This window comes from Rhinatrema bivittatum, chromosome 18, assembly GCF_901001135.1.
Source record: "Rhinatrema bivittatum chromosome 18, aRhiBiv1.1, whole genome shotgun sequence".
NCBI classification, from domain to species: Eukaryota; Metazoa; Chordata; class Amphibia; order Gymnophiona; family Rhinatrematidae; genus Rhinatrema; species Rhinatrema bivittatum.
Window position 1 is genome coordinate 42,981,155 of NC_042632.1, and position 24,778 is coordinate 43,005,932.

Genomic DNA, 24,778 nt, shown 5'->3' on the forward strand with positions numbered 1-24,778 from the left:
ACTAGGTGGCGGAGCTCTCTAAGATTAGCAAAGTCTTTCAGCTAGGTGCTCCCTCATTTCAGTTCCTCACAGAAGAGTACACCTGACATAAAATGCTGGAGGTCCTCCAGTTCGTGGATGCTCCAAAGGAAGTAGCGGCTGTCCCAGTCCATGATATTTTTAAGGAACTTCTCCTTAGGATCTGGGAACATCCTGTATCCATTCCTCCAGTTAAAGTAGATGACATCTGCCTGGTCCAACAGACTTAGGGTTTTGAGAGTCCACCCTTAAAGTCAAGCGCTCCCAAGCCTCTTCCATTCCAGGGTGAGATTTGCAGGGCGTTGGATGCATCAGAGCATTATGCTTATTGCCCTTATCGCCTCCTACCAATTATATATGACCCAGTATAATTGGAACCTGTGGAAGCATGTCTTAAGAGCTATCAGAGCGCCTGCCCCAACAGCAGTAGGATGGATTCTCAGTGGTAGAACAGCAGGGTCTGGAGGCAGGAAAACATGAGGTGAGGTCCACTTACAATGTTTTCGAAACGGCAGCGAGAGTGGCTGTAGCAGGTATTGGTGCCCGCAGGATGGCCTGGCTCCATAACTTAGCCCTTCGGCAGGAGGTCCAAGAAAAGCTGGCAGATCTACCCTGATCAGGGACGTAGTGGCTCAGTTGAAGGACCACCATGAGACTCTTCAACACCCATCTGCTAGTATTTTCGACCCACCATTCTCTGTCAGAAAATCCTTATGACAAGGCTCAAAGTCCTTCTATCAGAAATCCTCATGACAAGGCTCAAAGTCCTTGTATCACCAAAGGAGATGATATCCTCCTGCCTCATGGGCCCGCACACCCCTTTCTGGTTCCAGGGGTCGTTCCAGTCAACTGCAGACCCCCAGGCCTCAGCCAACCCCCTCGGAGCCCTGCCACAGGGTTTTGACTGGGAGCGAGTCAGATCGCTGTACCCTCGGCATCCTGCCCTCAGGTCAGAGGCAGGCTGCATCATTTTGCATACTGTTGGTCTCACATTATGTTGGATCAGTGGATTTTCACCATCGTTCGCCGAGGGTACTGGCTGAACTTCAGGGTTGTTCCTGCGGACTCTCCCCCATGTCTATCGTGGGCTTCGTCTGTTCCTCAGGAAATACTTTTGACAGAGCTCTCTGCCCTTCTAATGGTCAGAGTGGTAGAACCCATTCCCCTCCTCCAGCGGGGAAGAGGGTTCTACTCTCGGTATTTCCTGATACCAAAGAGAACTTGGGGTCTATGCCATATTCTTGACTTGAGAGCCTTGAACAAATTCCTTCAAAGAGAAGGGTTCAAGATGGTCTTTGGGCACCCTGATCCCGCTCCTTAGAGGAGGCTAGTTCTGCTCCTTTGACCTGAAAGATACCTATGCCCACATTGTGATCTTCCCGGGTCACAGGAAGTATCTTCGCTTTGTGGTGGGAAAGGATCACTTCCAGTATCAACTCTTGCCATTTGGCCTTGCATCAGCCCGCCGCCCCCCCCCCCCCCCCCCCCCCATGGTCTTCAAGTGCTTGGCAGTGGTAGGGGCGTATCTCCGATGTCAGTGCATGAGTTCCCCTACTTGGATGACTGGCTGGTCAAAAGCACCACTCAGCTGGTGGCGCTTCGCTCCTTACATCTGACCCTCCAGGTCTGCAATCTCTGGGGTTTGTCATCAATTACCCCAGGTCCCACCTCAACCTGTCGCCACACCTGGGCTTCACTGGGTCCAGACTGGACACTGTTCAGGCCAAGGCATGTTTGCCCTGTTGTTGCTGGCGAGCTTGGTCCGCAGCCGTCAACAGGTTTCTGCTAGTCTGGTGCTTCATCTTTTGGGTCACATGGCTGCGTCTGTCCATGGCACCCCTTTGACCCACCTGTGCATGCGCAGAGCACAATGGACCTTGCAGTCACAGTGGCAGCAGGCAGCCCAGGACCTCAGGGCATGTGTCTACATCATGCCGCCTCTCCAGATCTTCCTGTCCTGGTGGGAGGATCTATCCAACCTGGAGCAAGGGGGGGGGGTCCCTTTTCAGGCTTCCCTGCCTCAGGTAGTGCTTAAGTGCTTACCACAGATGCCACCCCCCCCCCCCCCCGATTGGGGGTGCATGTGGATGACCTCCATATACAAGGTAAGTGGACAGCTCAGGAATCTTGTCAGATCAACTTCCTGAGCTTCGAGTGATTTGCTACACCCTTTTGGCATTTCGAGATCATTTGTCCCCCAAGGCAGTCCTGATCTGGACAAACAATCAGGTAGCAATGTGGTACATCAACAAACAGGGAGGCAGTGGTTCGTTCCTCCTCTGTCAAGAGGCGTGGTACAGATTTGGTCCTAGGCTCTGTCGCATGGCATGCTTCTGAGAGCGATGTACCTAGCAGGAACAGAGAATGTGGTGGCTGACCGTCTGAGTCAAGCATTCCAGCTACATGAGTGGTTTCTGGAGTTCCCCACTGGTAGAAGATCATGCCGCCACTGCTGGATCCAGACATGGATCTTTGCCTCCCCCCCTCCCCCCCCCCCCCCCCCCGCCTTTGCCTGACATTGGGGCATGGGTCTCGCGTACGCATATCCTCTTTCACTGGTCATGAAGACTCTCTTGAAGCTCCAGCAGGACCAGGGCACCATGATTCTCGAGGCCCCTTACTGGACCCAGACAGGTCTGGTTCCTGCTTCTTTGGGACCTGTCAGAGAACCCATCCATCTTGGGGACTTCTTCCGATCTGATCACACAGTATCAGGGCAGACTGCGCCATCCAAACCTCCGAGCAGTAGCATTGAGTGCCTAGTCCTGCAGCTCCTGGACCTCTCTGACGATGTATCTCGGTGTTGGTAGCTTCCAGGAAGCCTTTCACCAGGAAGTCTTACTGAATGAAGAGGTTCTCAATTTGGTGCAAGGGTCATAGCTTGGATCACTTCGCCTGCCCCACTGAAGTTGCTCAACTATTTGTGACACCTCTCGGAGGCTGGGTTAAAAACCAACTCAGATTACACCTGAGTGCCATCAGCACTTACCATCAGAATGTGGGTGGTACGCCCATCTCTGTGAAACCCATTGTGGGGTGTTTTCTGTGGGGCTTGCTTCAGCTGAAGCCTCCCCTTCAGCCTCCTGTGTCCTGGGACCTCAATGTAGTAGTGGCATGGCTCATGGGTGAGTGACCCTTTTGAGCCTTTGCGCTCCTGTGATCTTACGTTCCTGACCTGGAAGGTTCTCTTCCTGGTGGCAGTCACATGGGCGTGCAGGGTTAGTGAGCTTCAGGTGTTGGTTATCAACAGCACCGCAGTTATTTTTGTGCCTCTTGGCACCCAGTTCGCTGCCTGTTGGTTGTGATTGTTGCCGGGATCAGCCTGAGGCTTGGTATTCACCTATCCATGAGGACTACTAACCATCCTGCTTGTCCTTGGAGAAAACAGAGTTGCTTACCTGTAACAAGTGTTCTCCTAGGACAGCAGGGTGTTAGTTTTCAGGAAACCAGTCTGCCACCCCTCAGAGTTGGGCTGTCCCTCAAATTTTTTTTTTCTTCCCCTGCTCGTGAATTCTGTTATGAGATTGAAGAGGGACCCTGCGTGGATGCGCGGATAGTGGCATTCTGGGCATGCTCAGATTCCCATTCAAAGTTCTAGAAACTTTAAGTTTTCTGAGCTGGGCTTCATCTGATGATGTCGCCCATCTGTGAGGACTAACATCCTGCTGTTACCTGTTACAGGTAAGCAACTCTGCTTTCTTCTCCTCTCCTTCCCTGCCTCCCCCCCCCCCCAAAAAAAAAATTGGTATTTCAGGATAATCAAGTATAGATGTAAATGCAAACAAGTCTTTTTTTGTATTTTTCCTCAGTCAAGGGAGGAAAGCAGAAAACAAGCTCTTGCAGCTAAGAGAGAAAAACGAAAGGAAAAGCGGAAGAAGAAAAAGGAGGAGCAGAAGAAAAAGCAGGAGGATGATGAGGAAAATAAACCAACAGAAACCTTTGAACTACAAGAAGAAGAAGAAACAAATGATGTAGATGGTGAGACCCAGGAAGTAGTGACTTTGAATTAGATTTTTAAAAATTATAAAATAATTAATCTGTTGCATGCTGTTGGTTAACTGCTTGCAAAATGTAATAAAATTGCAACTTGAAAAATGTAAATATAAGTTGAAAGGGGAAAGATTTTCATTCCTAAGCGTGGGGAGAGGGGAAGCAAAATGTATTACATATATTACTGGGCGTCATTTATTTTTTTTCTTTAGTGGAGGAAGATGTTCCCATAGAGCCACCAAGTGCAACTACAACCACCACGATTGGCATTTCGGCAACATCAACTACTTTTACAAATGTGTTTGGGAAAAAGAGGGCCAATGTAGTAACTACACCCAGCACCAACCGCAAGAATAAGAAGAACAAAACTAAGGATACATCGCAGAATGCACAGATAATAATGCAAGATCAGCATATGTCTCTAGCACAGCAAAGAGCAGACAAAAATAAAATAAATGGTGAGCCTAGAGGTGGTGGTACCTGTACCAGTGGAAACAGTGATTCAGATAACCTGGATAGCACAGATTGCAATAGCGAGAGCAGCAGCGGCGGTGGCAGAAGTCAGGAGTTAAACTTCACTGTGGATCTGAGCTCATCTGGTGACAGGAGGTACTCCTCACTGCTGCTGCATGCGCATGATAAGCCCAGCGTACCTACGCCCAAAATTCAGACGAGGTAATGTATGTTTGTTCATTTATTTCTCATTCTTGTAGTTGGCAAATCTGCTCCAATAAAAAAGACATACATAAACATTTTCAATTACATTATTTTGTTTTTAACACTTAAATTGCCTTTCTTAACAGTCCCTATCCATATGCTTGCTTAAATTAAACTGCCTTTACACTCTAAAGTTTAAGTAGTGTTTCATCCCATAACTCCTTATCCAGGTAATTCCATAGTTTAGGACCAGCAATAGAAAATGCCCTATTTACTCATGTTTATAATCCTTAAAGGAAGGTTCCTTCAAGTTTTGACCAGTGAACTGAAGAGAACTGAATCAGACTACCTAAGCAGTTATTTTCATCATAAACTGCTGTACAGTGGCTTGCAAAAGTGTTTTCAAAGTATCATTCATTATTTCTTGGCATTATTTTGTAAAATAAAATTAAAGATTGAAAAATGCGGCTTGCATAAATATTGAACCCCTTCAGACTAGTATTTGGTAGAACCACCTTTTTGCTACAATAACAGCTTTGTCGGTTGGGGTAAGTTTCTACCCGCTTTGCACACTGGGAGTGATTTTTGCTCATTCTCCAGGTTGTTTAGGTAGGTTGGTTGGTTGACATTAATGGACTGCAATTTTCAAATAGGGCCACAGATTCTTGATTGGATTGAGATCTGGACTTTGACTTGGCCATTGTAGAACATTTGCTTTTTTGTTTAACCACTCCTGTGTTGCTTTGTACTTGGGATCATTGTCCTGCTGAAAGTGAACTTTCTCCCAAGTTTTAATTTTTTAGCAGACTGAAGCAGGTTGTCTTGCCGTATCTCCCTGTATGTTGTACCATCCATTCATCCTTCAATTTTAACAAGATGCCCAGTCCTTGTTGAGGGAAAGCATCCCTACAACATGATGCTGCCACCCCCATACTTTACTGTTGGGTTGGTGATGAGAAATGGGCAGTACTAGGTTTGCATCACAAAATAGCATTTTGAATTTTGGCCAGAAAGCTCAATTTTTTTTCATCTGACCAAAAAACCTTCTCACATTTTAGCTGGATCACTCTGCTTTCTGGCAAACACCAGATTTGTTCTTGATGTATGTTTTCTTCCATAATAGCTACTTTATAGCCACCCTCCTAATGCAGGCCAGTTTATGCAGAGCTCTTGATATCACTGGGCAACAAATTTTCACAAAAGTCATGTTATGGAAATGAAATTAGTCAATTCTTATACATTTCCATGTGCTAAACACAAATGTGACTGTGAAAATGCAAAATTGGCTCTAGTTTTTTTGTAATATGCAATAATATAATTACATCTTGAATTGTATGCCAATAGTAGGAGACCTACGGTTAATACTGTTTGAAAAATGAAGTCATAGACTACGTCTTAGATTTCTTTGCTTGTCTCTTGTACACCTGTTCGGGAGCATCTCTGAGGAGTGTCCAGCAGTAGTCAGCCAGCATGAATATTTCAAGTGCTCACCCTTTCTGACTGGGCTTCATATAGTACACTGCTGACGTCAGCTTACTCAGCAGCAGCATGGCAGTAGATCTGCATTGCATCAGAAAAAGATGTAATAAACTCTGGATGATGTGTACATGATGGTATTATGCAATATGACGCAATATTACATCATTCTAGGCTTTATTTACAGTCCTACTGGATAAATTTACATGACTAAACATAGAAAGTGAACTATATTAAATATCTTCAAAACGAGAGCCAATAAAAACTTTTCATGGTCATATTCATGTTCAGCACATCAAGATACTACAGAGTAGGTCCTTTCTAGGTCAGTAACACTTTCATTGTTGCCCAGTGTATGGTTGACTGGTGCAATTCCACTCCAGTCTCAGCCACTGAACTCTATAGCTCATTCAAAGTCATGGTTGGCCTCTCTGTGGATTCCTTCACAAGTCTCCTCCTTGTTCTGATGCTGAGTTTTGAGGGATTGCCTTGTCTAGGCATTGTCTGGGTTTTATGATGCAGCTTCCATTTCCTCACAATTGATCCGACAGTGCTCAATGGGATATCCAATCACTTGGATGATATTTTGTAGCCTTTTCCTATCTTATGCACGTCTATAACTTTATCTTTAACTTCCTTCATTTTCTCAGTCTTTATTCACAGTCTGACCAATAGTACTGGAATTAAGGGGGTCTTTTATCCAGAAAAGTTGACCCTTTTTAATAATTCACTGGTAGAGGCTAGTTGAAAGCCAATTGTGTAAACCTGGAGCTTCCACAGCACAAGAGTTGAATACTTATGCAAGCAGCATTTTTTTAGATTTTAATTTAATTTTACCAAAAATGCAGAAAAATAAAGTAAACTTTCAAAGTCACAATTCATTAAGAGCATACTGATTTGCAATAAACATTGTCTGGAACAATCTGGGTGTCATTTGTAAGCCACACAAATCTGACTTTTTAGGGGGTCGAATACTTTTGCAAGCCACTGTATGCATCATTGTCAAGACTTTAAATTGAACTCTTTCGCTTACTGGCAGACAGTAGAGCTCCTGCAATTTTGGTGAGAGATGCTTATAAGCTGCTCCAGCAGCTGCATTTTGAATCAATAAAGCACCTTTACTAAAACTTTAGGCAGCCCTAAATATATAGGGCATTGCAATAGTCTGGGCAGCATACGCATGCCTATATGACTGTTCTGAAATAGGCTGTTGGAATTTCATCCTTTAAGCGTCTTGGTGACCACTTGTATATCACTTTTCATAGTTAATGTGGAATCCAGGTTTACTCCCAGATCTTGTGTTTATTGCAATTGGTAAAGAGATGTAAAGCAATGTTGCTTCTCTGGCACTCATTGTCTCCCTATCCACAACAGTTTGATTTCTGTATATTTAACATTAAATTATTCCTTTGTAACCAGTCATTGATTGCTTCTAAATAATATTGAATGTCTTGATCAAGCACAATATCACCCTCTTTACATTTAAGGTAAAACTTAATATCTGTATAAATATACCTTCATACCTAAAGAATTTGATATCCTTCCAAATGGTTGCATGTAAATATTGAATAACATGGGTGACATTATCGACCCTTATAGTTCCATAGTTTTCTTTCCAAGTGGAGCTTTTGTTTGCTACTTGCTGCTTTCATCCCACACCAGGGCTGTAGGAGTAATTCCAAGACTGAAGTCTAAATAATAAAAAGTCAACGGTGCTGAAGGCAGCAGTAAGATTTAATTGAATTAGCAACACTGATCCATCATCAAATTCCTGAAAAATAGAATCTGTCACAAATATCAAAGTTTCTGTACTCTTCCTTTCCTAAATCCAAACTGACAATTTTCTAATGTTCATGATTCATGTACTACTAATTTTTAGCAGAGTACATGTGTAGAACAGCTATAGAAATATTTGTTTAATCCTTATTTAGTTTGGTTTAATTTGATTAGATTTCATGTGTTTCAATATGTTCTGCAAGTAGGAAATGCAATACTTTGCAGCATCAGTAGCACTTGGCTATCAGACATCAAGATTTTCCTTAATTTTTGTTGCAAATTATTTACATTTTTTAAACTGTTTAGTGAAATGAGCATCTAAATTGTATGATTTCCAGTTTTTTGGTTTTTGGGATTTTTTAAATATACTATATCCTGTGTTGAAGGGTAACTGATTTTATTAGTTTGGGGAAATGCTATAGAGACATTTAGATATTTCAAAGGTGGAAATTGGGCACAAATAGGAACTTTTTTTTGGTGAGGAAAAAATGCTCTTGAACAGTCACAGTATGAGACAACAGGAAATAGATTCAGGAGCAGCAAACATCTTTTTTAAAAACTATTTTTAAGCTGAAAGGGTAGCGGATACATGAAATGGCCTCCAGTGGAGGTGGTAGAGACAAAAACATAACAGAATTCAAGAATGACTGGCATAAATGCAGAGGATCCTTATTGTAAAGAAGTGAGGAGAAAACCAGAGATCAATTGTAGTCTTTCATTGCATCAAGTTGAAGTTGGGCAAACTAGCAGGCCGATACAGTAAAGTTCGCGGGAGAGCGGGCGAGCTCCCGCTGTCCCGGCGCGTGCACAGGCCAGTGTCCTGTGCGCGCAATTCAGTAAAACTAAAATATTTAAATTAGGGCCCGCGGTAAAAAGAGGCACTAGGGACACTAGCGCGTCCCTAGCACCTCTTTTTTGACGGAAGAGGCTGTCAGCGGGTTTGACAGCCGACGCTCAATTTTGCCGGCGTCTGTTCTCGAGCCCGCTGACAGCCACGGGTTTGGAAACCGGACGCTGGCAAAATTCAGCGTCCGGTTTTCAAGCCGCGGGCCAATTTCAAATTTTTTTTTTTAACTTTCAGGACCTCTGACTTAATATTGAAGCGCACTGTACTGTTTCGGCCTGTAAATGTGCCTAGTGATCCTGAGCTGTCAAATTCTATGTTGTGTATTGTATACATATATTAATTGTATCGCAAATCAAAACACAACTTTGCATATCACAATACAATACTTTTAGTCCAGTTATTGGCAAGAGTCCTTGGCTAGGAGCCATGTGGCAGAGCTCTTTCCGAAACTCTGCAGTCATGGACCCCAAATTCAGATGCTAGGGGTTACCATTGTGTTAAATTTCTCCTTCCTCTCCAGAGGCTAGGAACACTACCTCTGCAGCATCCTTAGTCCTAGCTGACTTGGAGCATAAGATCAGAGCTAGGAATTAAACCAAGGCCCTTTGCCTGGCTGCAGAGCACTCCCACTGGACAGTCCTATACCATTCATTTTTTGCCAGTGATCAAAACCTGTGTTTCTTTGGTGCAAAAATTCATTAAGAAGTCATATTCAAATCATGTTGTTACAGTGATGTCAGATGTTTCTCTGTTGGTGTCTTTTTCATATGGGCAGGTTAGTATGGTAAGCTTATATAAGAGGGTTCATAGTGCAGTTTCATTTTTAAATTAAGTCTGTTGAATTTTTTTATTTCACTTTTAATATTCTTGCAATGTTTGAGAGAAAATAGTTGTATTTCAATTTTCATCTGCCAGTGCTGAGAAATGTGGAGATTTGCATAATTTTCTACTTAGGCTTTCACTGATTATTCTGATAATAGCTTACTGCATCTCACCTTAAATTACTCCTCCTTTTTTACTGTTCTGTGCATTAGTGACTCCTAGCTTCATACCAGTTTACCTCAATTGAATCAAAACATCAAGCTTTAAAGGAATCTTCTATCCTTTTTTTCTGAGTCTATAAATAGCTCTTCAAGAAATCAGAACTTTGTTTACATTTTCTCCATGTTGTATATTTTACAGGTTTGAAAACGATATGACTCACACTTCCTTACCAGTAAGCTACAAATCTGTCTCACTGCCATTGACCTCTCCAAATGGGAAACTGAACCTTACCAGTCCCAAAAGAGGACAGAAAAGAGAAGATGGATGGAAAGAAGTCGTCAGAAGGTGAGCAAGTGTGGCTAGTTACACTTCACAGAACTATAACTTTTGGCTACAGTATTTTGGAGACTGACAGTACTTGTTGGGACAAGATCTGCCATTCTTCATATATGCATTAAACGGAGTGCTCACTTTAAGGTAGTATAGCTACATTCTTTGTACAATACCATGAAATTAACCATACTTGTATTTGACTGGAAACTGTATTGCATAACTTTTTTAGTACATTTGATAATGACGTAACAAAATGTCAGCTCACATAAGGCAGCTTATGTCAAACTCTAGAATAGCAATGCTATATACATTACTGTAACATGCTAGCCAGGTTGGGATGACATTTTATTAAATAACTTTTTATAAAGTAATTGTTTTTCTCAGTTTGAAAAAAATCCTACTACCTTGGTTGTGATACAGAAATTAGCACTATAAAAGAAACATCCTACTTTCTCTTGAATGGTCTTTCAAATGGTCTGGACTGAATAATAGTCCTCCCTTGCAGCAGGCAAAGGCTAAAATAACTCTGAAAAGAACAAGGGGTTAGAGGGGGTAGTTGGTAGATACATGCAGCCACCTCCCAGTGGTGCTGATGGCTGCTAGACCAGGAAGTACATTCACCCATAGTGATAGGAAGATAGTCAATGGCTTGCTGTCTTTATCTGCCATTATATTCTGTTTCTATGCACTTGAAATAATCTAGTCCCTTATGGTATGATTTGTATAAGATTTGCCAAAGCAGTTGAGTCCTACATGTAACTCAATATAGTTGTAAATTCCAAATTTTATTTTAATTAAAATGTCAAACTATCCCCAAAAAAGCTGAATTAATTTTTTTTAAACATCACATTACTAATTATACTAGTACCTGCTTTTGTAAAGGGGAATTTTAGCCATAATTTTTCTATATGATTTAAGGATGAACTGAAATTATTCAGTTTTAGATTGAATAGTTTTGGAAATATACTATCTGAACAGTTGTGAGCTAGCATCCTAATTTTTTGTATTTTTGGAGGAGTTGGTGTGCCAATCCGCTATAGATGGCTCTAGCATGAGAAGTTTACTTCCAGTCCTGTGCATTATGTGCCATTCAATTTATTCTTCTTGTTGACAATCAGTATTTTCCTTTTTTCCTGTAAAGAAGACATTGAAAGGAAAGTTAAACACTCATTATACAGGACTTGAAATTGATCATTTTCATTGAAAACTATGGAGTCATTTTCAGCAAAAATAGCTTAAAAACAAAGTATGACTTTTTAGTTAGCCTCTTTCAATCCATCAATGCATTTTTTTTTTAAAGAAAGGTGCTAGCTTTGATCCTGCCTCCCTCTTCTCCACCACCACTGCCATTGTGCTCCCCTGCCAAATTGCTAATTTCCTCTTCCTTCTGCTCACAAGTCCCCAACCTCTCATCCATCACAAATGAGATGGTGAGCAGAAGGAAGAGGAAGGAGAAATTCTTACCTGTTAATTTCCATCCAGCAGCTGGAGGCAGAGAACACTGGTTGATTTGGGTGGGATTGTGGACTGGTGTAGCAGAAGGAAAGGAAATGTAGAAATGCACGAGGCTGCAATACCAGCTGTGTCCACAACGTGTCAGTGTCCTATTGTACTAGATGTTACTGACACTTTGTGACCACTGAGTAGCGCAGCCCGCCCTAGGCCTCTTTCCACAACCCTCCTTCCCCTTTAGATATTGAAGAGTGAGAAGGAGACACAACTTCTTGTCTGACGCAAATGTCTTCTGTGATATCTGCCTGCCCAGGTTGCTCCAGCTCCTGCCTCAGCATTCCTAAGGCGTGAGAAGTGACCTAGTGTCATGGGGAAGGGCTACCATTAACACTGGTTGGTTAATCCCTTGGGTAGTGGTGGGACTGGATTTAAACCATCTTAAAAGAGCTTTTCTATCTTGTCCTGGTACACCAGTCCAGCCATGACTGATTATTTCTCCCTACCAGCAGATGGAGGCAGACAGCTGATTTCTCTTGTGACTTCATAGCCACTACTTAAGAGGTGGTGCTAGTAGTGAGAATCCCGTATTTTCTGCCTCCAACAGATGGTAGCAGCTAGTTGATGCATTTGTGATCAAATCCCAGGGCCAGGCCACTGGGTTTCCACCACCAGTGCAAGCCCATCTGCTGGTAGTGGGAAATAACTCACTTGTCATGGCTAGACTGGTGAAGCAGGATTAATGGAAAGGAAATTAGCAAGTAGGAAAATTTCTCCATATGAATTGCTATGTATTATTTTCCTAAGATATTAAATGCAGAGCATTGATTAATAAGCTGTGTTCAAGACTATTTACACTTTTTGTGACTCCAGAAATTTTTGAGAGCTGAAGTGTTTAAGAAATGTGCCATTTTAACTTGACATACAATTGTTTGGAAGAAATTAATGTTCACCTTCCATTTCCATGTTTGAAGCTGTTTACTATTTAGTGAAATTATTGCTATGAGAGCTGCAGTCTGAAGTCTGATAAAAACAGCATTACTTTGGGAACGTTGCACAATTACAAACCGGCAAAGGACAGTGTCTCTAAATGCTGAACTCAAATATGTGACATAAATTTTCCTGCAAGAAGCATGGTCAGTTTTTTGGGTTTTTTTTTAAACCCTTGTCGTGCTTAATCTTCAGTGGACCATTTAGCAATCTCTCATGGGGGGGCAGTCTGGATTTTCCTTACCTTCTTTTCATCCATAATTCTGTTATGTTGCCATTTACAGTTCCTCTGTAGTATCAGCTTTTTAGTAATTAAATCACTTCCCCTTTAAGCCTTGAAATCATTTTCATATTACAGGTCGAAAAAATTGTCTGTGCCTGCTTCTGTTGTATCTCGAATAATGGGAAGAGGTGGTTGCAACATAACTGCAATTCAAGATGTTACTGGTGCTCATATTGATGTAGACAAACAAAAAGACAAGAATGGAGAAAGAATGATCACAATAAGGTACATGGCTAGAGTATTGCAGTATTATGGGAGTTGACAATTCATGCTGGATAATATCCTCGCAGAGAGCCTAAGGATTATTCTTCAAATAATTAGACATTGAAAATGCCCAAATAAGATATAACTATATTAAGTCATAAGTAAAATGCACTGAGTATTTTTGATCATTAGTATAAATTAGAATGCAGGATTTCCATTACAGTATTCTGTTACCATAGATTTATAATCAAATGTAAACATTAAAAAAATTGTATTTTTATATTTCAGAGGTGGTACTGAATCAACCAGATACGCAGTGCAGCTCATTAATGCACTTATACAGGATCCTGCCAAGGAACTAGAAGATTTAATTCCTAAAAATCATATCCGAACCCCTACTGCCAACACCAAAATTTCGTCTGTCGGTGCACATTCATCTGGAGCCAGTATTGCAGCTGCTTCAAATAAATCTTTTCCGTTAGGAACACCACCTATGACATCGTCACAGTCTGCAACACTATCTACTTTCCAGCCTACCAACAGACCTAATAAGAATATTTCAACAAACGTGCGTTCTCCTTTCCCAGTATCACTTCCATTGGCTTATTCCCACCCTCATTTTGCCTTGCTGGCTGCGCAAACTATGCAACAGATTCGGCATCCTCGCTTACCTATGGCTCAGTTTGGAGGAAATTTTAATCCTTCTCCCAGCACTTGGGGACCATTTCCAGTGAGGCCAGTTAGTCCAGGCAGCACAAATAGTTCTCCAAAGCATAATGGTACGGGCCGTCCAGGTAACCAAAGTGGAAATATTTTACAGCATGAGTGTACTGGATCAGCCACTGCTAATTGTCCGATCACTGTGTCCTCCATAGCTCCTGTTGCTCCACCGCTGTGTGTGACACATAGCCCAACTGCTTCATCTGTCCGAAAGCAGCTGTTTGCCTGTATTCCTAAAACACATACTATGGCAACAGTGACCTCAACTGTGACCAGCACCTGTACCACTATGCCTTCAGGTTCTTCTGCGCCTATAAACAGTGGGCAAATTTCTACAGCCCTTCTGCCTTCCAGTGCTCCCCAAACACAGCAGCTTCCTGCACATAAAAATGAATCCTTCCCAACACCCAAAGAGAAGGTATCCATGTTGGAGCAATCTGGCACTCTGTGTGCACCAGCTTCTACTGCAAGCAATTTGAATATGTCTGCCAGCAGTAATCCTGAAGTCATTGAAACTCGGTCATCCGTTAGTCCTCCTTCAGTAAACAATTTGCAGGAAGAAGTGTTATCAGCCAGCATTTCAGATATCAGTCCACCTTTGTCCATGCCTTTTGTGTCCAATTCAGAACCTGCTCCCACAAGTTTAGCATCAGCTAGACAAGTTGCTGTAACTTCAGGGACAGATACTCAAGAAAACTGTAACTTACCTCAGCAGACTGCTCCAGCACCTCGAGTTTCTCACAGAATCCAGCCCAGAGGTCCATTCTATTCAGTGATACCAAATGCAGCTCCACATCAAGATCCTCAGCCTGTTTTTGTTACAAGTCCAGTTTCTTTAACGCCTCAAGATTCTCTTAAACAGGGTCCACCTACTGCAGTGCATCTTTCATCAGTCATGAACATTATGAACAGTTCCCAAATGCACATTAACCCAGCAAACAAACCATTGCCTCCTACGTTTGGGCCATCAGCACTTTTTAATCACTTTAGCAGTCTCTTTGATAATCAGGTGCCAGCCCATCAGAGCTGGGGAAACTGTCCACTCTCTTCACGAACAGCAGCAGATCAAGCTTTCAATGTTCAATCTGCATTTCTTGGTGGCTCTGTACTTGGACATGTAGAAAACGTACATCCTTCTGATAGTTCCAAGGCTCCTGGATTCAGACCACCGTCCCAAAGAGTTTCTACTAGCCCAGTAGGTAAGGCACTGAAAAGCTTAAAGAAACATATACTTAATCTCATTGAACTCTAAATTAGATTTTGCTAGAAACCCTCCTCCCCCGCCCCGGTAAGTTAGTTGGAAAATGTGGGTAGTCCTTGTAGTAGTTGACACTTTCACTATGTAATAGCGTGCAAACCTAGTTGCATGTGTTGAAGTAGAGTGCCCTACAAAGTGATTGTAGATTTTTAAAAGTGAAATAAATTAAAACCTTTTAGCATTCCCTGTTTTTTCACCAAGGAAAACCTATGGCTACCAGCTGAAACTCAAAGCTGTATAGCAAAAATAAAAAGGTGTTGGATTCATTTTAATTTTTGTTTTGTTTTTTTAACGTAAATGAGCACTGATTGATTTAATTCTTGTAGTGTAGGATACTGAAGGCATCTTGGATCCACAGTTCTAGTTCTCACTGAGTCCACAGTAAGATGAACTTGGTTTTTATGGCAGTGGTACTGGAGAGAACAAATTGTAGCTCACTCTGGTAATGTCCTTCTTTAAGCCAGACAGCTGAACACAAACAGGACAATCTGGAAGCCTCCACATGGTTTGTCTCCCTAATCCTCCACTTACTTCTATATAAATTATAGAAATAGAAAAAATAGAACATGGACTGTTGGCAATGGAAATGTGTTGGAGTTAGTAGCTGTATAAAAAAGGGAAGCAGGGCAGAGCAGGTGGTTTATATGAAAGATTGGTTACCTGCAAAGTTTCAGCTTGCAAATAGTTCCCTACTTAGATTGTAATTAAAAAGCAAGCAACTGTAAATTCTAGTGGATTTCTTCAAAATAAATAAATTCAAAAATCCTCCGCATTACGAGCTTTGACTACATTTCAAAGAGCAAAGCGAAAACTAAGTGCAGCCATCCCTTTCTGCGAATAAGACTGCAGAAAAGGAAAGTTTCCCCCTTCCTTAGTTTGGGGAGCGCATGTAAGAGGATTTGGAATTGGAGCGAAGTGAATATAAACTACAACAAAACTAAAAGCATCTTAAAATAGCCAAAAGTGAGCAGATTTAAAAAGCATAGCAGATTAAAACATTCAAGGTACTTTTAAACATCCAAAACACTTAGCTAGTCTGGAGATCCCAAATTCTTCTGTGGGACAAAGCAGACATGCCTTTATTCTCAAATCAGGAATATGCTAAGGTAACATTTCCCATTGATGGAATTATTACAACTTGCTTAAATTTCAATGTTTAGATGCTTCCGGTGCCTCCACATCTTCAGCTTCTCTGGCAAATTTTTCAGCAAATATGCAAGGGACACAGGTCTACTTACAAGGACCTGCACCTGTTGGGACTCCTAGCTTCAACAGACAACATTTTTCACCACATCCTTGGACAAATCCTGCAAACTCATGTATGTATCTCTTTGGCAGTAGTTTACCTGATCTCTGTGAAGATGTTGCCTGTGTTTTATTAGTCTGAAAACTATTATACTAAGCTGCTCTTTACGTTCTGGTATTTATAAACATAACCTTAAATTGTCTGGTTTGGCTTCTAAAGAGGCAACTTTTGTGTTTACTAATGTATTGCTTTGGAATGCCAAAAGTTGGCTAAAACAGTATAGTTGTAACTACATTGGTTTGATTTTTGTTTTTCTCCTACTGGCTGATATTCCAATGTGTTACCTTGTCTTCTTTCCAAATGCTCATATTTTCATAAGCTGATAAATGTACTAAATGTTTTACTAGTATTTGTATTCTGCAATATTTAAGACTTACTGATATTGGTTTTCTGCAGTTGCAGGTTTGTGTTGCCATTATTTAGAAGTATTTCAGATAAATTGAAAAAATCAGTTAACCTATAATTTGTTTCAACATGAAACCTTTTCCTGAGTGAGTCAATCAGGTTTTTCAAATAGAATGTTAGTTTGACAAGAAATTTTCTCCTAAAGACCTGGGTAAGACCCATTTATTTGAGTAGAGCAATGCAGAGGGATGGATCTGAAATTGTATTTCTCTTTAGGCCATCAGTTGTGTTGCATATAAGCAGAATATATCCTTTTAATGTTATATTCAATGAGTATTTATTCAGGAAGACCATTTTCTAAAGATATTTTGTCCATATACTATTTTGTGAACATTTGAGACTTACTGAATCTGCTGTTTTTCTATAGGTGTATAGACACATCCCTATATATCTTTTAGAAGCTTATTGAACTTGCTCTTAAGTTCTCATTTTGACCATTTATATATTTAAATAGTCTGTTTTGGGAACAGTTTGTATGGTTACTATTGTCCAGTCACATTTTGTACTAATTCTGGCCATCTTTGAAAAGTAAAAGGCTAAGTCCTACCATACAAGGGTTTGTTCATGTAAACTCAAGGGCCACACAGATGTGGGTCTCAAATGTCTTAAATAGTTGAGCTGGAGCCCCCTTAGGTTGATAACACAACTGATTTTTTTTTTTCTTTCTTAGTTTTATCACGTTTCAAGATATACAGCTTGATTACAGTAGTTATACTACAAGAAGCATGGATTTTGTGACCAAAATCTTTTCAAAATTTAGTAATATGACCAACAGACAAAGCAACTGAGCTTAAAGATCAAGCGGGGTACTATTTTTAAGCACTGTACAACTATTTAAGTTTCACTGTAATTGCAGTGCCTTTAAGAAAACACCTGCTTCTTACTATTCCTGAACAAATACTACCTCATTTTGCTAGTTTAATATAAGGTAAAAAAAAAAATGTATCTCTAGGTGAATCCCCTGTTCCATCTGTGTCTTCTGGATCATCTTCACCTCTGTCAGCTGGTTCTGCACCTCCTTCACTGGGCCAGCCAAAATCGAGCAATATGAGCCATGATCGAAAGGTACCGCCTCCCATTGGAACAGAAAGACTTGCTCGTATTCGACAGGGTGGTTCTGTAACTCCAACTCCCTTAGGCACTAACTTCACGGCTCCTGTTGGACATGGTGGTATTTGGTCCTTTGGCGTAAGCAGTGCATCAGGTAAGTCATGGAACACACACAGCATGTGCCTAGTTTTAACACAACAGACTTATCAAGTTGGCATAGATGCTAATAATAAAGTAGTATGCATCCTGAAGGACAGGGCTTAACATATTATCAAAAGAATATTTTCTGTTGTCATAGCACCACTATCAGAGAGCCATGCAGCATCTTCCGGAAAAGCCCAACCAAAAGTTAGAGGGCATTCAAGTGCATGGCACAGTAACCAGTCTCTAAAATTGTGCTCAACTTACTTTCTCCAGATAGTGTATTGCACTTATGGAGTCCAAGTTGAAATGCATGTTCGAAAAAAAAATTCAGTGCAGTTAGAAATGTATGTTCTGTTTTAAACTTGCACTTATTGTTGATCATTCTCATCAGGCAGCCATCAGAATTGAATGTACACTTTCATTTTGCAACAGCTGAGATGTTTGAAGTTTGCTTTTGCTTTCATGGCAAGGAAGTGTCAGAGTTCAGCCCTGATAACCTTTTGCACTTTAGACACATTTGAGCTGGGGTCATCATTCCCACTTTAAGAGGACTTCTCCATTTTTAAAAATGTACATAGAAAATGTTTGGGAAATTTCGGGGTATTTTTTTCTCACCTTCCCTGGTGACTTTGTTTTGGAAACTTCAAATCCGAGACTTCTGATCTTGGACTTGTGTTTACTTGTATTCAAGTAGAAAAACTTGAATATTTAATATAAATCATTTTCTTTTATCTTGTGGCCAAATTATAGAAATAGGTTCCTTAGGATACTGTATTCAGAACTCCATTAAATGGAATTTCTTTGTTAGAATTATCCACACTTCTGCTAGACTCGGAAAATTTCTGTTAATGACGTAACGTTAAATAAGTTATAACATCTTACCTATATTTTTCAGAAGGTTTGTCAGGTTGGTCCCAGCCAGTAATGAGTCATCCAGTTCATGAGCAACTATCAGATCCAGGTACATTTTCCCAGCATCAGCCAATGGAAAGAGATGATTCTGGAATGATGGCACCATCTAATATCTTCCACCAGCCAATGCCAAGTAGCTTTGTGGATTTTTCTAAGGTAAGAATTGTCAGGAAAATGTGACACAGTGCACTCAGGCTAGCACACCAGGTAATACTCTGGACACTTGTTTTGGACACACTAAAATAACCTCCAATGCAAAACGGGGATTAGCAAATCCAAAACGCGCATCTGATCAAGCGCATAGCTAATAGCACTCATCACATGCAAATTCCATGTAGATGAGGCTATTAGCTATTAACCTGCAATGCCAAAAATTACTGCACGGCCAAGGTGCCTATTTTAACATGGCAAATTTAACACCTGCCGTGCTCAAGGGCTCAACAAGAAAGGAAAAAAACAAAAGATCCTGCTTTCTGTGATTCCTTCTATTAGTATCATCGCAATACCAAGTAGGAAGAACTATAGAAAGCAGAATCATGCTGCGCTCTAGGACTCAACAAAAAAAAATCCTGCTTGCTGTGGTTCCTCATAGGAGGAACCACAGCAAGCATCCCCAAGGTCTGGCCCAATTGGAACCCCTGCCGGCAGTAAGTGGAGGAGTGAATAAATATTGTGCTGGGCACAAATAAATTAATATTGTGCCCAACACTTATTTATTCACTCCTTCACTTCTGATTGGTCCATTCACTGTCACATGTCCAATGCCCTTTCAGAAGGCTGTCCTGAAAATGGATTGGTCCTTTTCACCGACAGGGAACAGCCCTGTCAGGGATGGGGAAGGGAGTTCTGGCCAGGCTGTTGGTGCACAGCCATGTCTCCTGGGCGCCCGATACAGAGCTCTAGGGTTGCACAAATTGGCCATTGCGCGTTCCTTTTAGCGTGGCAACTCATTTGCCTATTGCATTAAGCACTCTGTTTATTATCACAACACTACTAATATTGCTTTAACCTGTAAAATATGTCTGCCTGATAACTGACTTGATTGAATAAATTCTACGGAGACCTTCGGATGGCCTTTGTGCTGTAGATGCTGTACCTCTTTCACTCACCTTTTCGCCTGAGTAATTTTTTGTATATACAAATGTGGTTGTACAGTGAAAACTTTGTATATAAATATTGGTGTTTGGTTTTTCACCTATTATACTATCTCGCATTTTATGCAGACCTCCGGCCTTCATAAAGGGCACTTGATATGAAAAATGTCCTCATTTGGAGTGAATGAGGCAACTTGTTAATAAAAAGCTTTAATTTCTAGCCTGTTGAGAGTATTTGGCTGGACAATATTTTAAAGCCAATCCAGGCTCCGTCTCTGACATGAATTATAAAGCTCCAGCTGCTGTTGAGCATGCATTTTGGTGCCAGCAGTGGCAGAACATTCTGGTATCACCTTATCCCTCACAAAAAAACCATGATTTGGTGTCACTGTCCTACCACAGGTAACACAACTTTGATGCATCCAGTAACAGTAGAATCCTCATATTCAAGGTAAAATTCCTGGAGCCCTGCTTGGATTTAAGAAATGATTGTCCAGTCAGGAAGTGCTCACCTGGTTGAAAAATAAAATGCCCATTTTGTGCTGCGATAGTTCTTATTTAAAAACAACATAGTTGAACTAGGTTCTCTCATGACTGCAAAGTGTTGCCCTCCGTAATACTGAGAGAACTGTAAAGCTTTAAATCCTGAAATGACATTTCCAATCACTTACTGTATGCATGTGATAAGCATTAGAGATCATACTTAAACACCAAAAATATGCTGCAGTTTTTTCAGTTTTCTTTGTTAGTGATGTACTCTTATAATCAGCGTAGTAGTCTTGATTCCTTTGGGTAGCTGTTTCGATGCAAAATGTGTCCAAAAGTTACTATAACAAAAGGCTTGGGGGTCGCCTGCACGGAGTGGCAGTTGCTACTACCCTTAATTTATTATTTGTTTGAGAGATCTTGCTGAGCAGACTGGATGGACCATTTTGGTCGTTATCTGCCATCACTCACTATATACTTTTTGTATGTGTGATAGGGAACTATAGATACCCATCATGGGCTTCTATATAGATTCTTTAGAACTGAGTCATTTAGGTTTCTGATCCACCCTCCCCCCAGTTTATTAAATAATTCAACTATTCTATTTCTAGGGACTACCAATTTCCATGTATGGAGGTACTGTAATACCATCACATCCTCAGTTGACTGATGGTCCAGGAGGGCCCCCTTTGTTTAACGGGCTACATGCACCAGATCCAGCTTGGAGTCCCATGATAAAAGTTGTCCCAAACTCAGCAGACTGTACGGACCCCCAGCAGGTAAATTAAGCAAATTGAGATAATCTCTTAAAGGTGTTCATTGCCTAAATTGTCATCTTTTCCTCACAGCAGTCATCTTATATATTGACTTCCAAATCCAAATTTTCCTTAGTCTTTACTATTAGTTTCCACTGTTTTGTTCACTTTTATTTTTATATGACAAATAGTCAATAGCTGAAGATTGTAAATTGGTTTCTAATCATAAATTCCATACAGTTTAGTGTTAAAAATAAACAAAAAAAAGTGTTCTCTCCAGAGGCTTTATAAAGCTTAATTTTTTGCTTCCTGAGCAGTTCTATTGTATTTTTGCCATGTGACTTCCTGTCTGGGATATTAACATTGCTGCTACTGTTATTCTTAATCCCAGTTTACAAGCCTAACCAGAAGCAGTTTCTTATGCTAAAATATAACCCAAAAGTCCTCACTCAGGTGCTGTTTTCTGTGGCTGTTTTTATGGAGCTGTGTGTTTCTCATATATAGCAACTTATTCATTTTCTTTTCCATACACAATTTAATAAGCATGTATTTTGATAGTTACTGATATGGGGTTTAGGGTATTGTCCAAGCATTTTGTGTCACTATTTTGGGATCTAGGCTTATTTGAATGTGTAAGAATTACTAATTTTGAAGTAACAGGGATATTTTGGGATGCCATATAAGATATTAGGGTTAGCATTGTACATATCCATTTGATATTTGGGGGTTCATGCTAATGTGTGAATATCTTCATATGTTGACACTTTGTTTCATAGTTGTCACATCTCTCAGAGGTTCCTTTAATGGTTTGGGTTGTTGCTGGTATGAGCTTGTATTTTAAGACTGATATTTCTTAATTTCTAAGACATGGGTATGAATCCAAAAACAATGGTGGATATGCCCTCAAAAATGCCTCTGGAATCTGGTTATTTTGTAGCATTTATTTTGAAGTTGTGGTGGATACTCAAGAAAAGGGTGACTAGAAATGCTTTTATTTTGGCATGTACTGTGCTTTAATGGAAATTTACAACTACTATGTAACCAAGATTTTATACATTTTGCTTAAATGTTTATCTTCATTGAAAGATTGCACTTTTCTTCTTATAGATTTGGCCTGGAACATGGGCACCACATATTGGAAACATGCATCTAAAATATGTCAACTAAATCTTGGGAAATCGCTCCATCAGCCCTGTTTGAAAACCTTTGATCTTGGAAGAACCCTTACGGGATTTTGGTTTTTTTATTTTCCTTTTTTTTTTTATTTTACATTTTTTTTTCTTTATTTTTGATGTGCCTAACTAAACAATTTTCTGCGTGGGCTGTTACAATGGAAACTTGATTTACCACTCTTTAAGAACAAATTGATTTCCATGTACCCCAGGTTCTATTTTCCTTTTAGTTTAGCCATTTTGAACTTCAAAATCAGATGAACTGTTGCAGTGTTTCTGGCTAAACCGTACTGAAATCTACTTGTATGCAGCAGAAAACTAAATTACATGATTTCAGCCTTTTAGGTGGTAAAAACATGTATATTTGTTTACAAACTTACAAAAAAGTTGAGTAAATTTCATGTCGTATAGTGGCTCTACTTTATGTAGCCTGTATTAATGTGAAATATTTACCGGATTATTCAATAAAAAAGATGAACAGTGCATTTGTGTGCCTTTTCATTTTGTTTGAAGTGTTGCATTACATTGTTACATTCATTACATTGTATCTGAAATTCTATCAGCAAATCTCATAAGCTACATACACAGCTAAGGTACTTTTTTTTTTTTGCATGTTGGGATCAATACATGTATTGCATTAATCAAAATTGCCTCCATGCTGCAAAATTCAGATACTCTAAATATCCATGTGCATTAGTTTTATTTGTAGAATAATTTAAAAATTCAAGGCTTCAAAATTAGGAGTGAGGTTGCCATGTATCCTTTTCATGTGTCTGGAATGTTCCTGATGTGTAGAATTATTTAAAAATTCAAGGCTTCAAAATTAGGAGTGAGGTTGCCATGTATCCTTTTCATGTGTCTGGAATGTTCCTGATGTGTAGAATTATTTAAAAATTCAAGGCTTCAAAATTAGGAGTGAGGTTGCCATGTATCATTTTCATGTGTCTGGAATGTTCCTGATGTGCAAGACCTGCCCCTATTCTGTGAAATATATACACACTTGTCTTTGTGAATATTCATTACCCACACCTCCACTGACATGCATGTTTGGAAAAGAGTGCCAAGTTTTCCTCAACTTCTATCATCACAGTGTGTGATCATGAAACAAAGTAGTGCAGTTCTAGCTGCCATATTGGTCTTGGAGAAAGCTAGAGTCTTAGTAAATTGAGATACCTTTTAAAGATATTGTAGTACATGATCTTTAAAATCCTCACCAACCCCTCCCATACACACTTAAAGAATAAAAAGTTAGAGGAGGGCTCTTAACTTATTGCCTGAAGCACAGATTTGTAAATTAGCAGAATTGTTAAACAGCTTCTCACATACATGGAGTAGCTATGTATACCTTTTGAATTCTCCTACATTTGATTATCAAAATCCTGAATTATTAAATTTTAGTAAAATATGAAATCTCAAAACTTTCTGCTTATACAATAAAACTGTTTCTTAGATACCCTAGACCCTCCTAGACACCCTCTCATAAACACACAAATGAGATGATTTCCTTCTCACTACCTACCCCCCTTCTTTATTCCAGAAAACATTTTTTCAAAAGAGTACATCCAGCTATCATTACTCTGCATCCTTTTTGCAAGAGCATACATAAAAGGCTGCCTTCTACTCCATTTGGAATTACCTTGTTTTATATGGCAGCAGGATCACACGTTTCTCCATGCACAAGTGTAAACGAGCCATGCAAGAAAGGGCTTTATTCTCTCATAGCCTAGAAACTACTTTGGGTTCCTTCTGGGTATTTGCAGGAATTCCTGCACTAATATCACTGTGTGCCCTCCCTCAGTCTGATTTTGTCCACTTTGTGAATATTTTCCTTCCTTTCACTTCAGTCGTGACTATTCTTTAAAAAAAAAAAAAAAAAGCACCAAATTCTACAGAGAGAAAGGGGAGAAGGTGCTTTTAAATTTTGTGGAAAATTACTACCATAAAATGGCTTCAGCAGACCAGCAAGACTGGTGCCTTCAATACATAGGCCCAGACCACGACAGCATGGACCTGAGGCAGAATGTCCCCAAGGGCACTGATATATGACAACCTCAAGCTGAAATAGTTTAAAAGCTCATCAGAATACAAGCGGTCAAAAAGCCATCAGAAGAGAGAACTGTCCCCATCAACAGATACTTCTGCTTCAAAAAGATAACAGGGTAGGTCACTAGTGCAAAAAGATCAAGGGCCTAGATCACTTGCACAGAGGCTGCTAGTGTGAAGCGATTAATACATTTTATGAAATGAAAATGAAATTAAATGAATCTTGAAGAAAACAGATCTTTGTCCTGTCTTAGATCTTAGATTTAAATATATTCTAAAAAAAAAAGGACCAATGAACTTCAATCTTTCCATTCCTACAGAAGCAGGACTGGTTGACATTACTAGACCTCAAACTCCCGTGCTCTCATCTACAAAAAAGGTTCTAAATGAACCATTCTATTTTTATCATTTATAATAAAATATATA

The 24,778-nt window shown here is 40.2% G+C and overlaps 1 protein-coding gene across 4 annotated transcripts in view; it reads left to right on the plus strand.

Moving 5' to 3' along the window:
- Positions 1-22,792, plus strand: part of LOC115079775 (ankyrin repeat and KH domain-containing protein 1-like) — a 187,418-nt gene extending 164,626 nt beyond the window's left edge. For 2 of the 4 annotated variants that reach the window (XM_029583623.1, XM_029583626.1), the window contains 10 exons: positions 3,828-3,996; positions 4,221-4,683; positions 9,947-10,093; positions 12,879-13,028; positions 13,296-14,926; positions 16,146-16,304; positions 17,649-17,900; positions 18,786-18,958; positions 20,994-21,161; positions 22,245-22,792. In XM_029583623.1, coding sequence (XP_029439483.1) covers positions 3,828-3,996; positions 4,221-4,683; positions 9,947-10,093; positions 12,879-13,028; positions 13,296-14,926; positions 16,146-16,304; positions 17,649-17,900; positions 18,786-18,958; positions 20,994-21,161; positions 22,245-22,304 — 3,372 coding nt within the window. In that variant the 3' untranslated portion in view covers positions 22,305-22,792. The remainder of the gene's footprint in view (positions 1-3,827; positions 3,997-4,220; positions 4,684-9,946; positions 10,094-12,878; positions 13,029-13,295; positions 14,927-16,145; positions 16,305-17,648; positions 17,901-18,785; positions 18,959-20,993; positions 21,162-22,244) is intronic. The other 2 variants (XM_029583624.1, XM_029583625.1) reach the window with 2 other exon arrangements.
- The last annotated feature ends 1,986 nt before the right edge of the window (positions 22,793-24,778 follow it).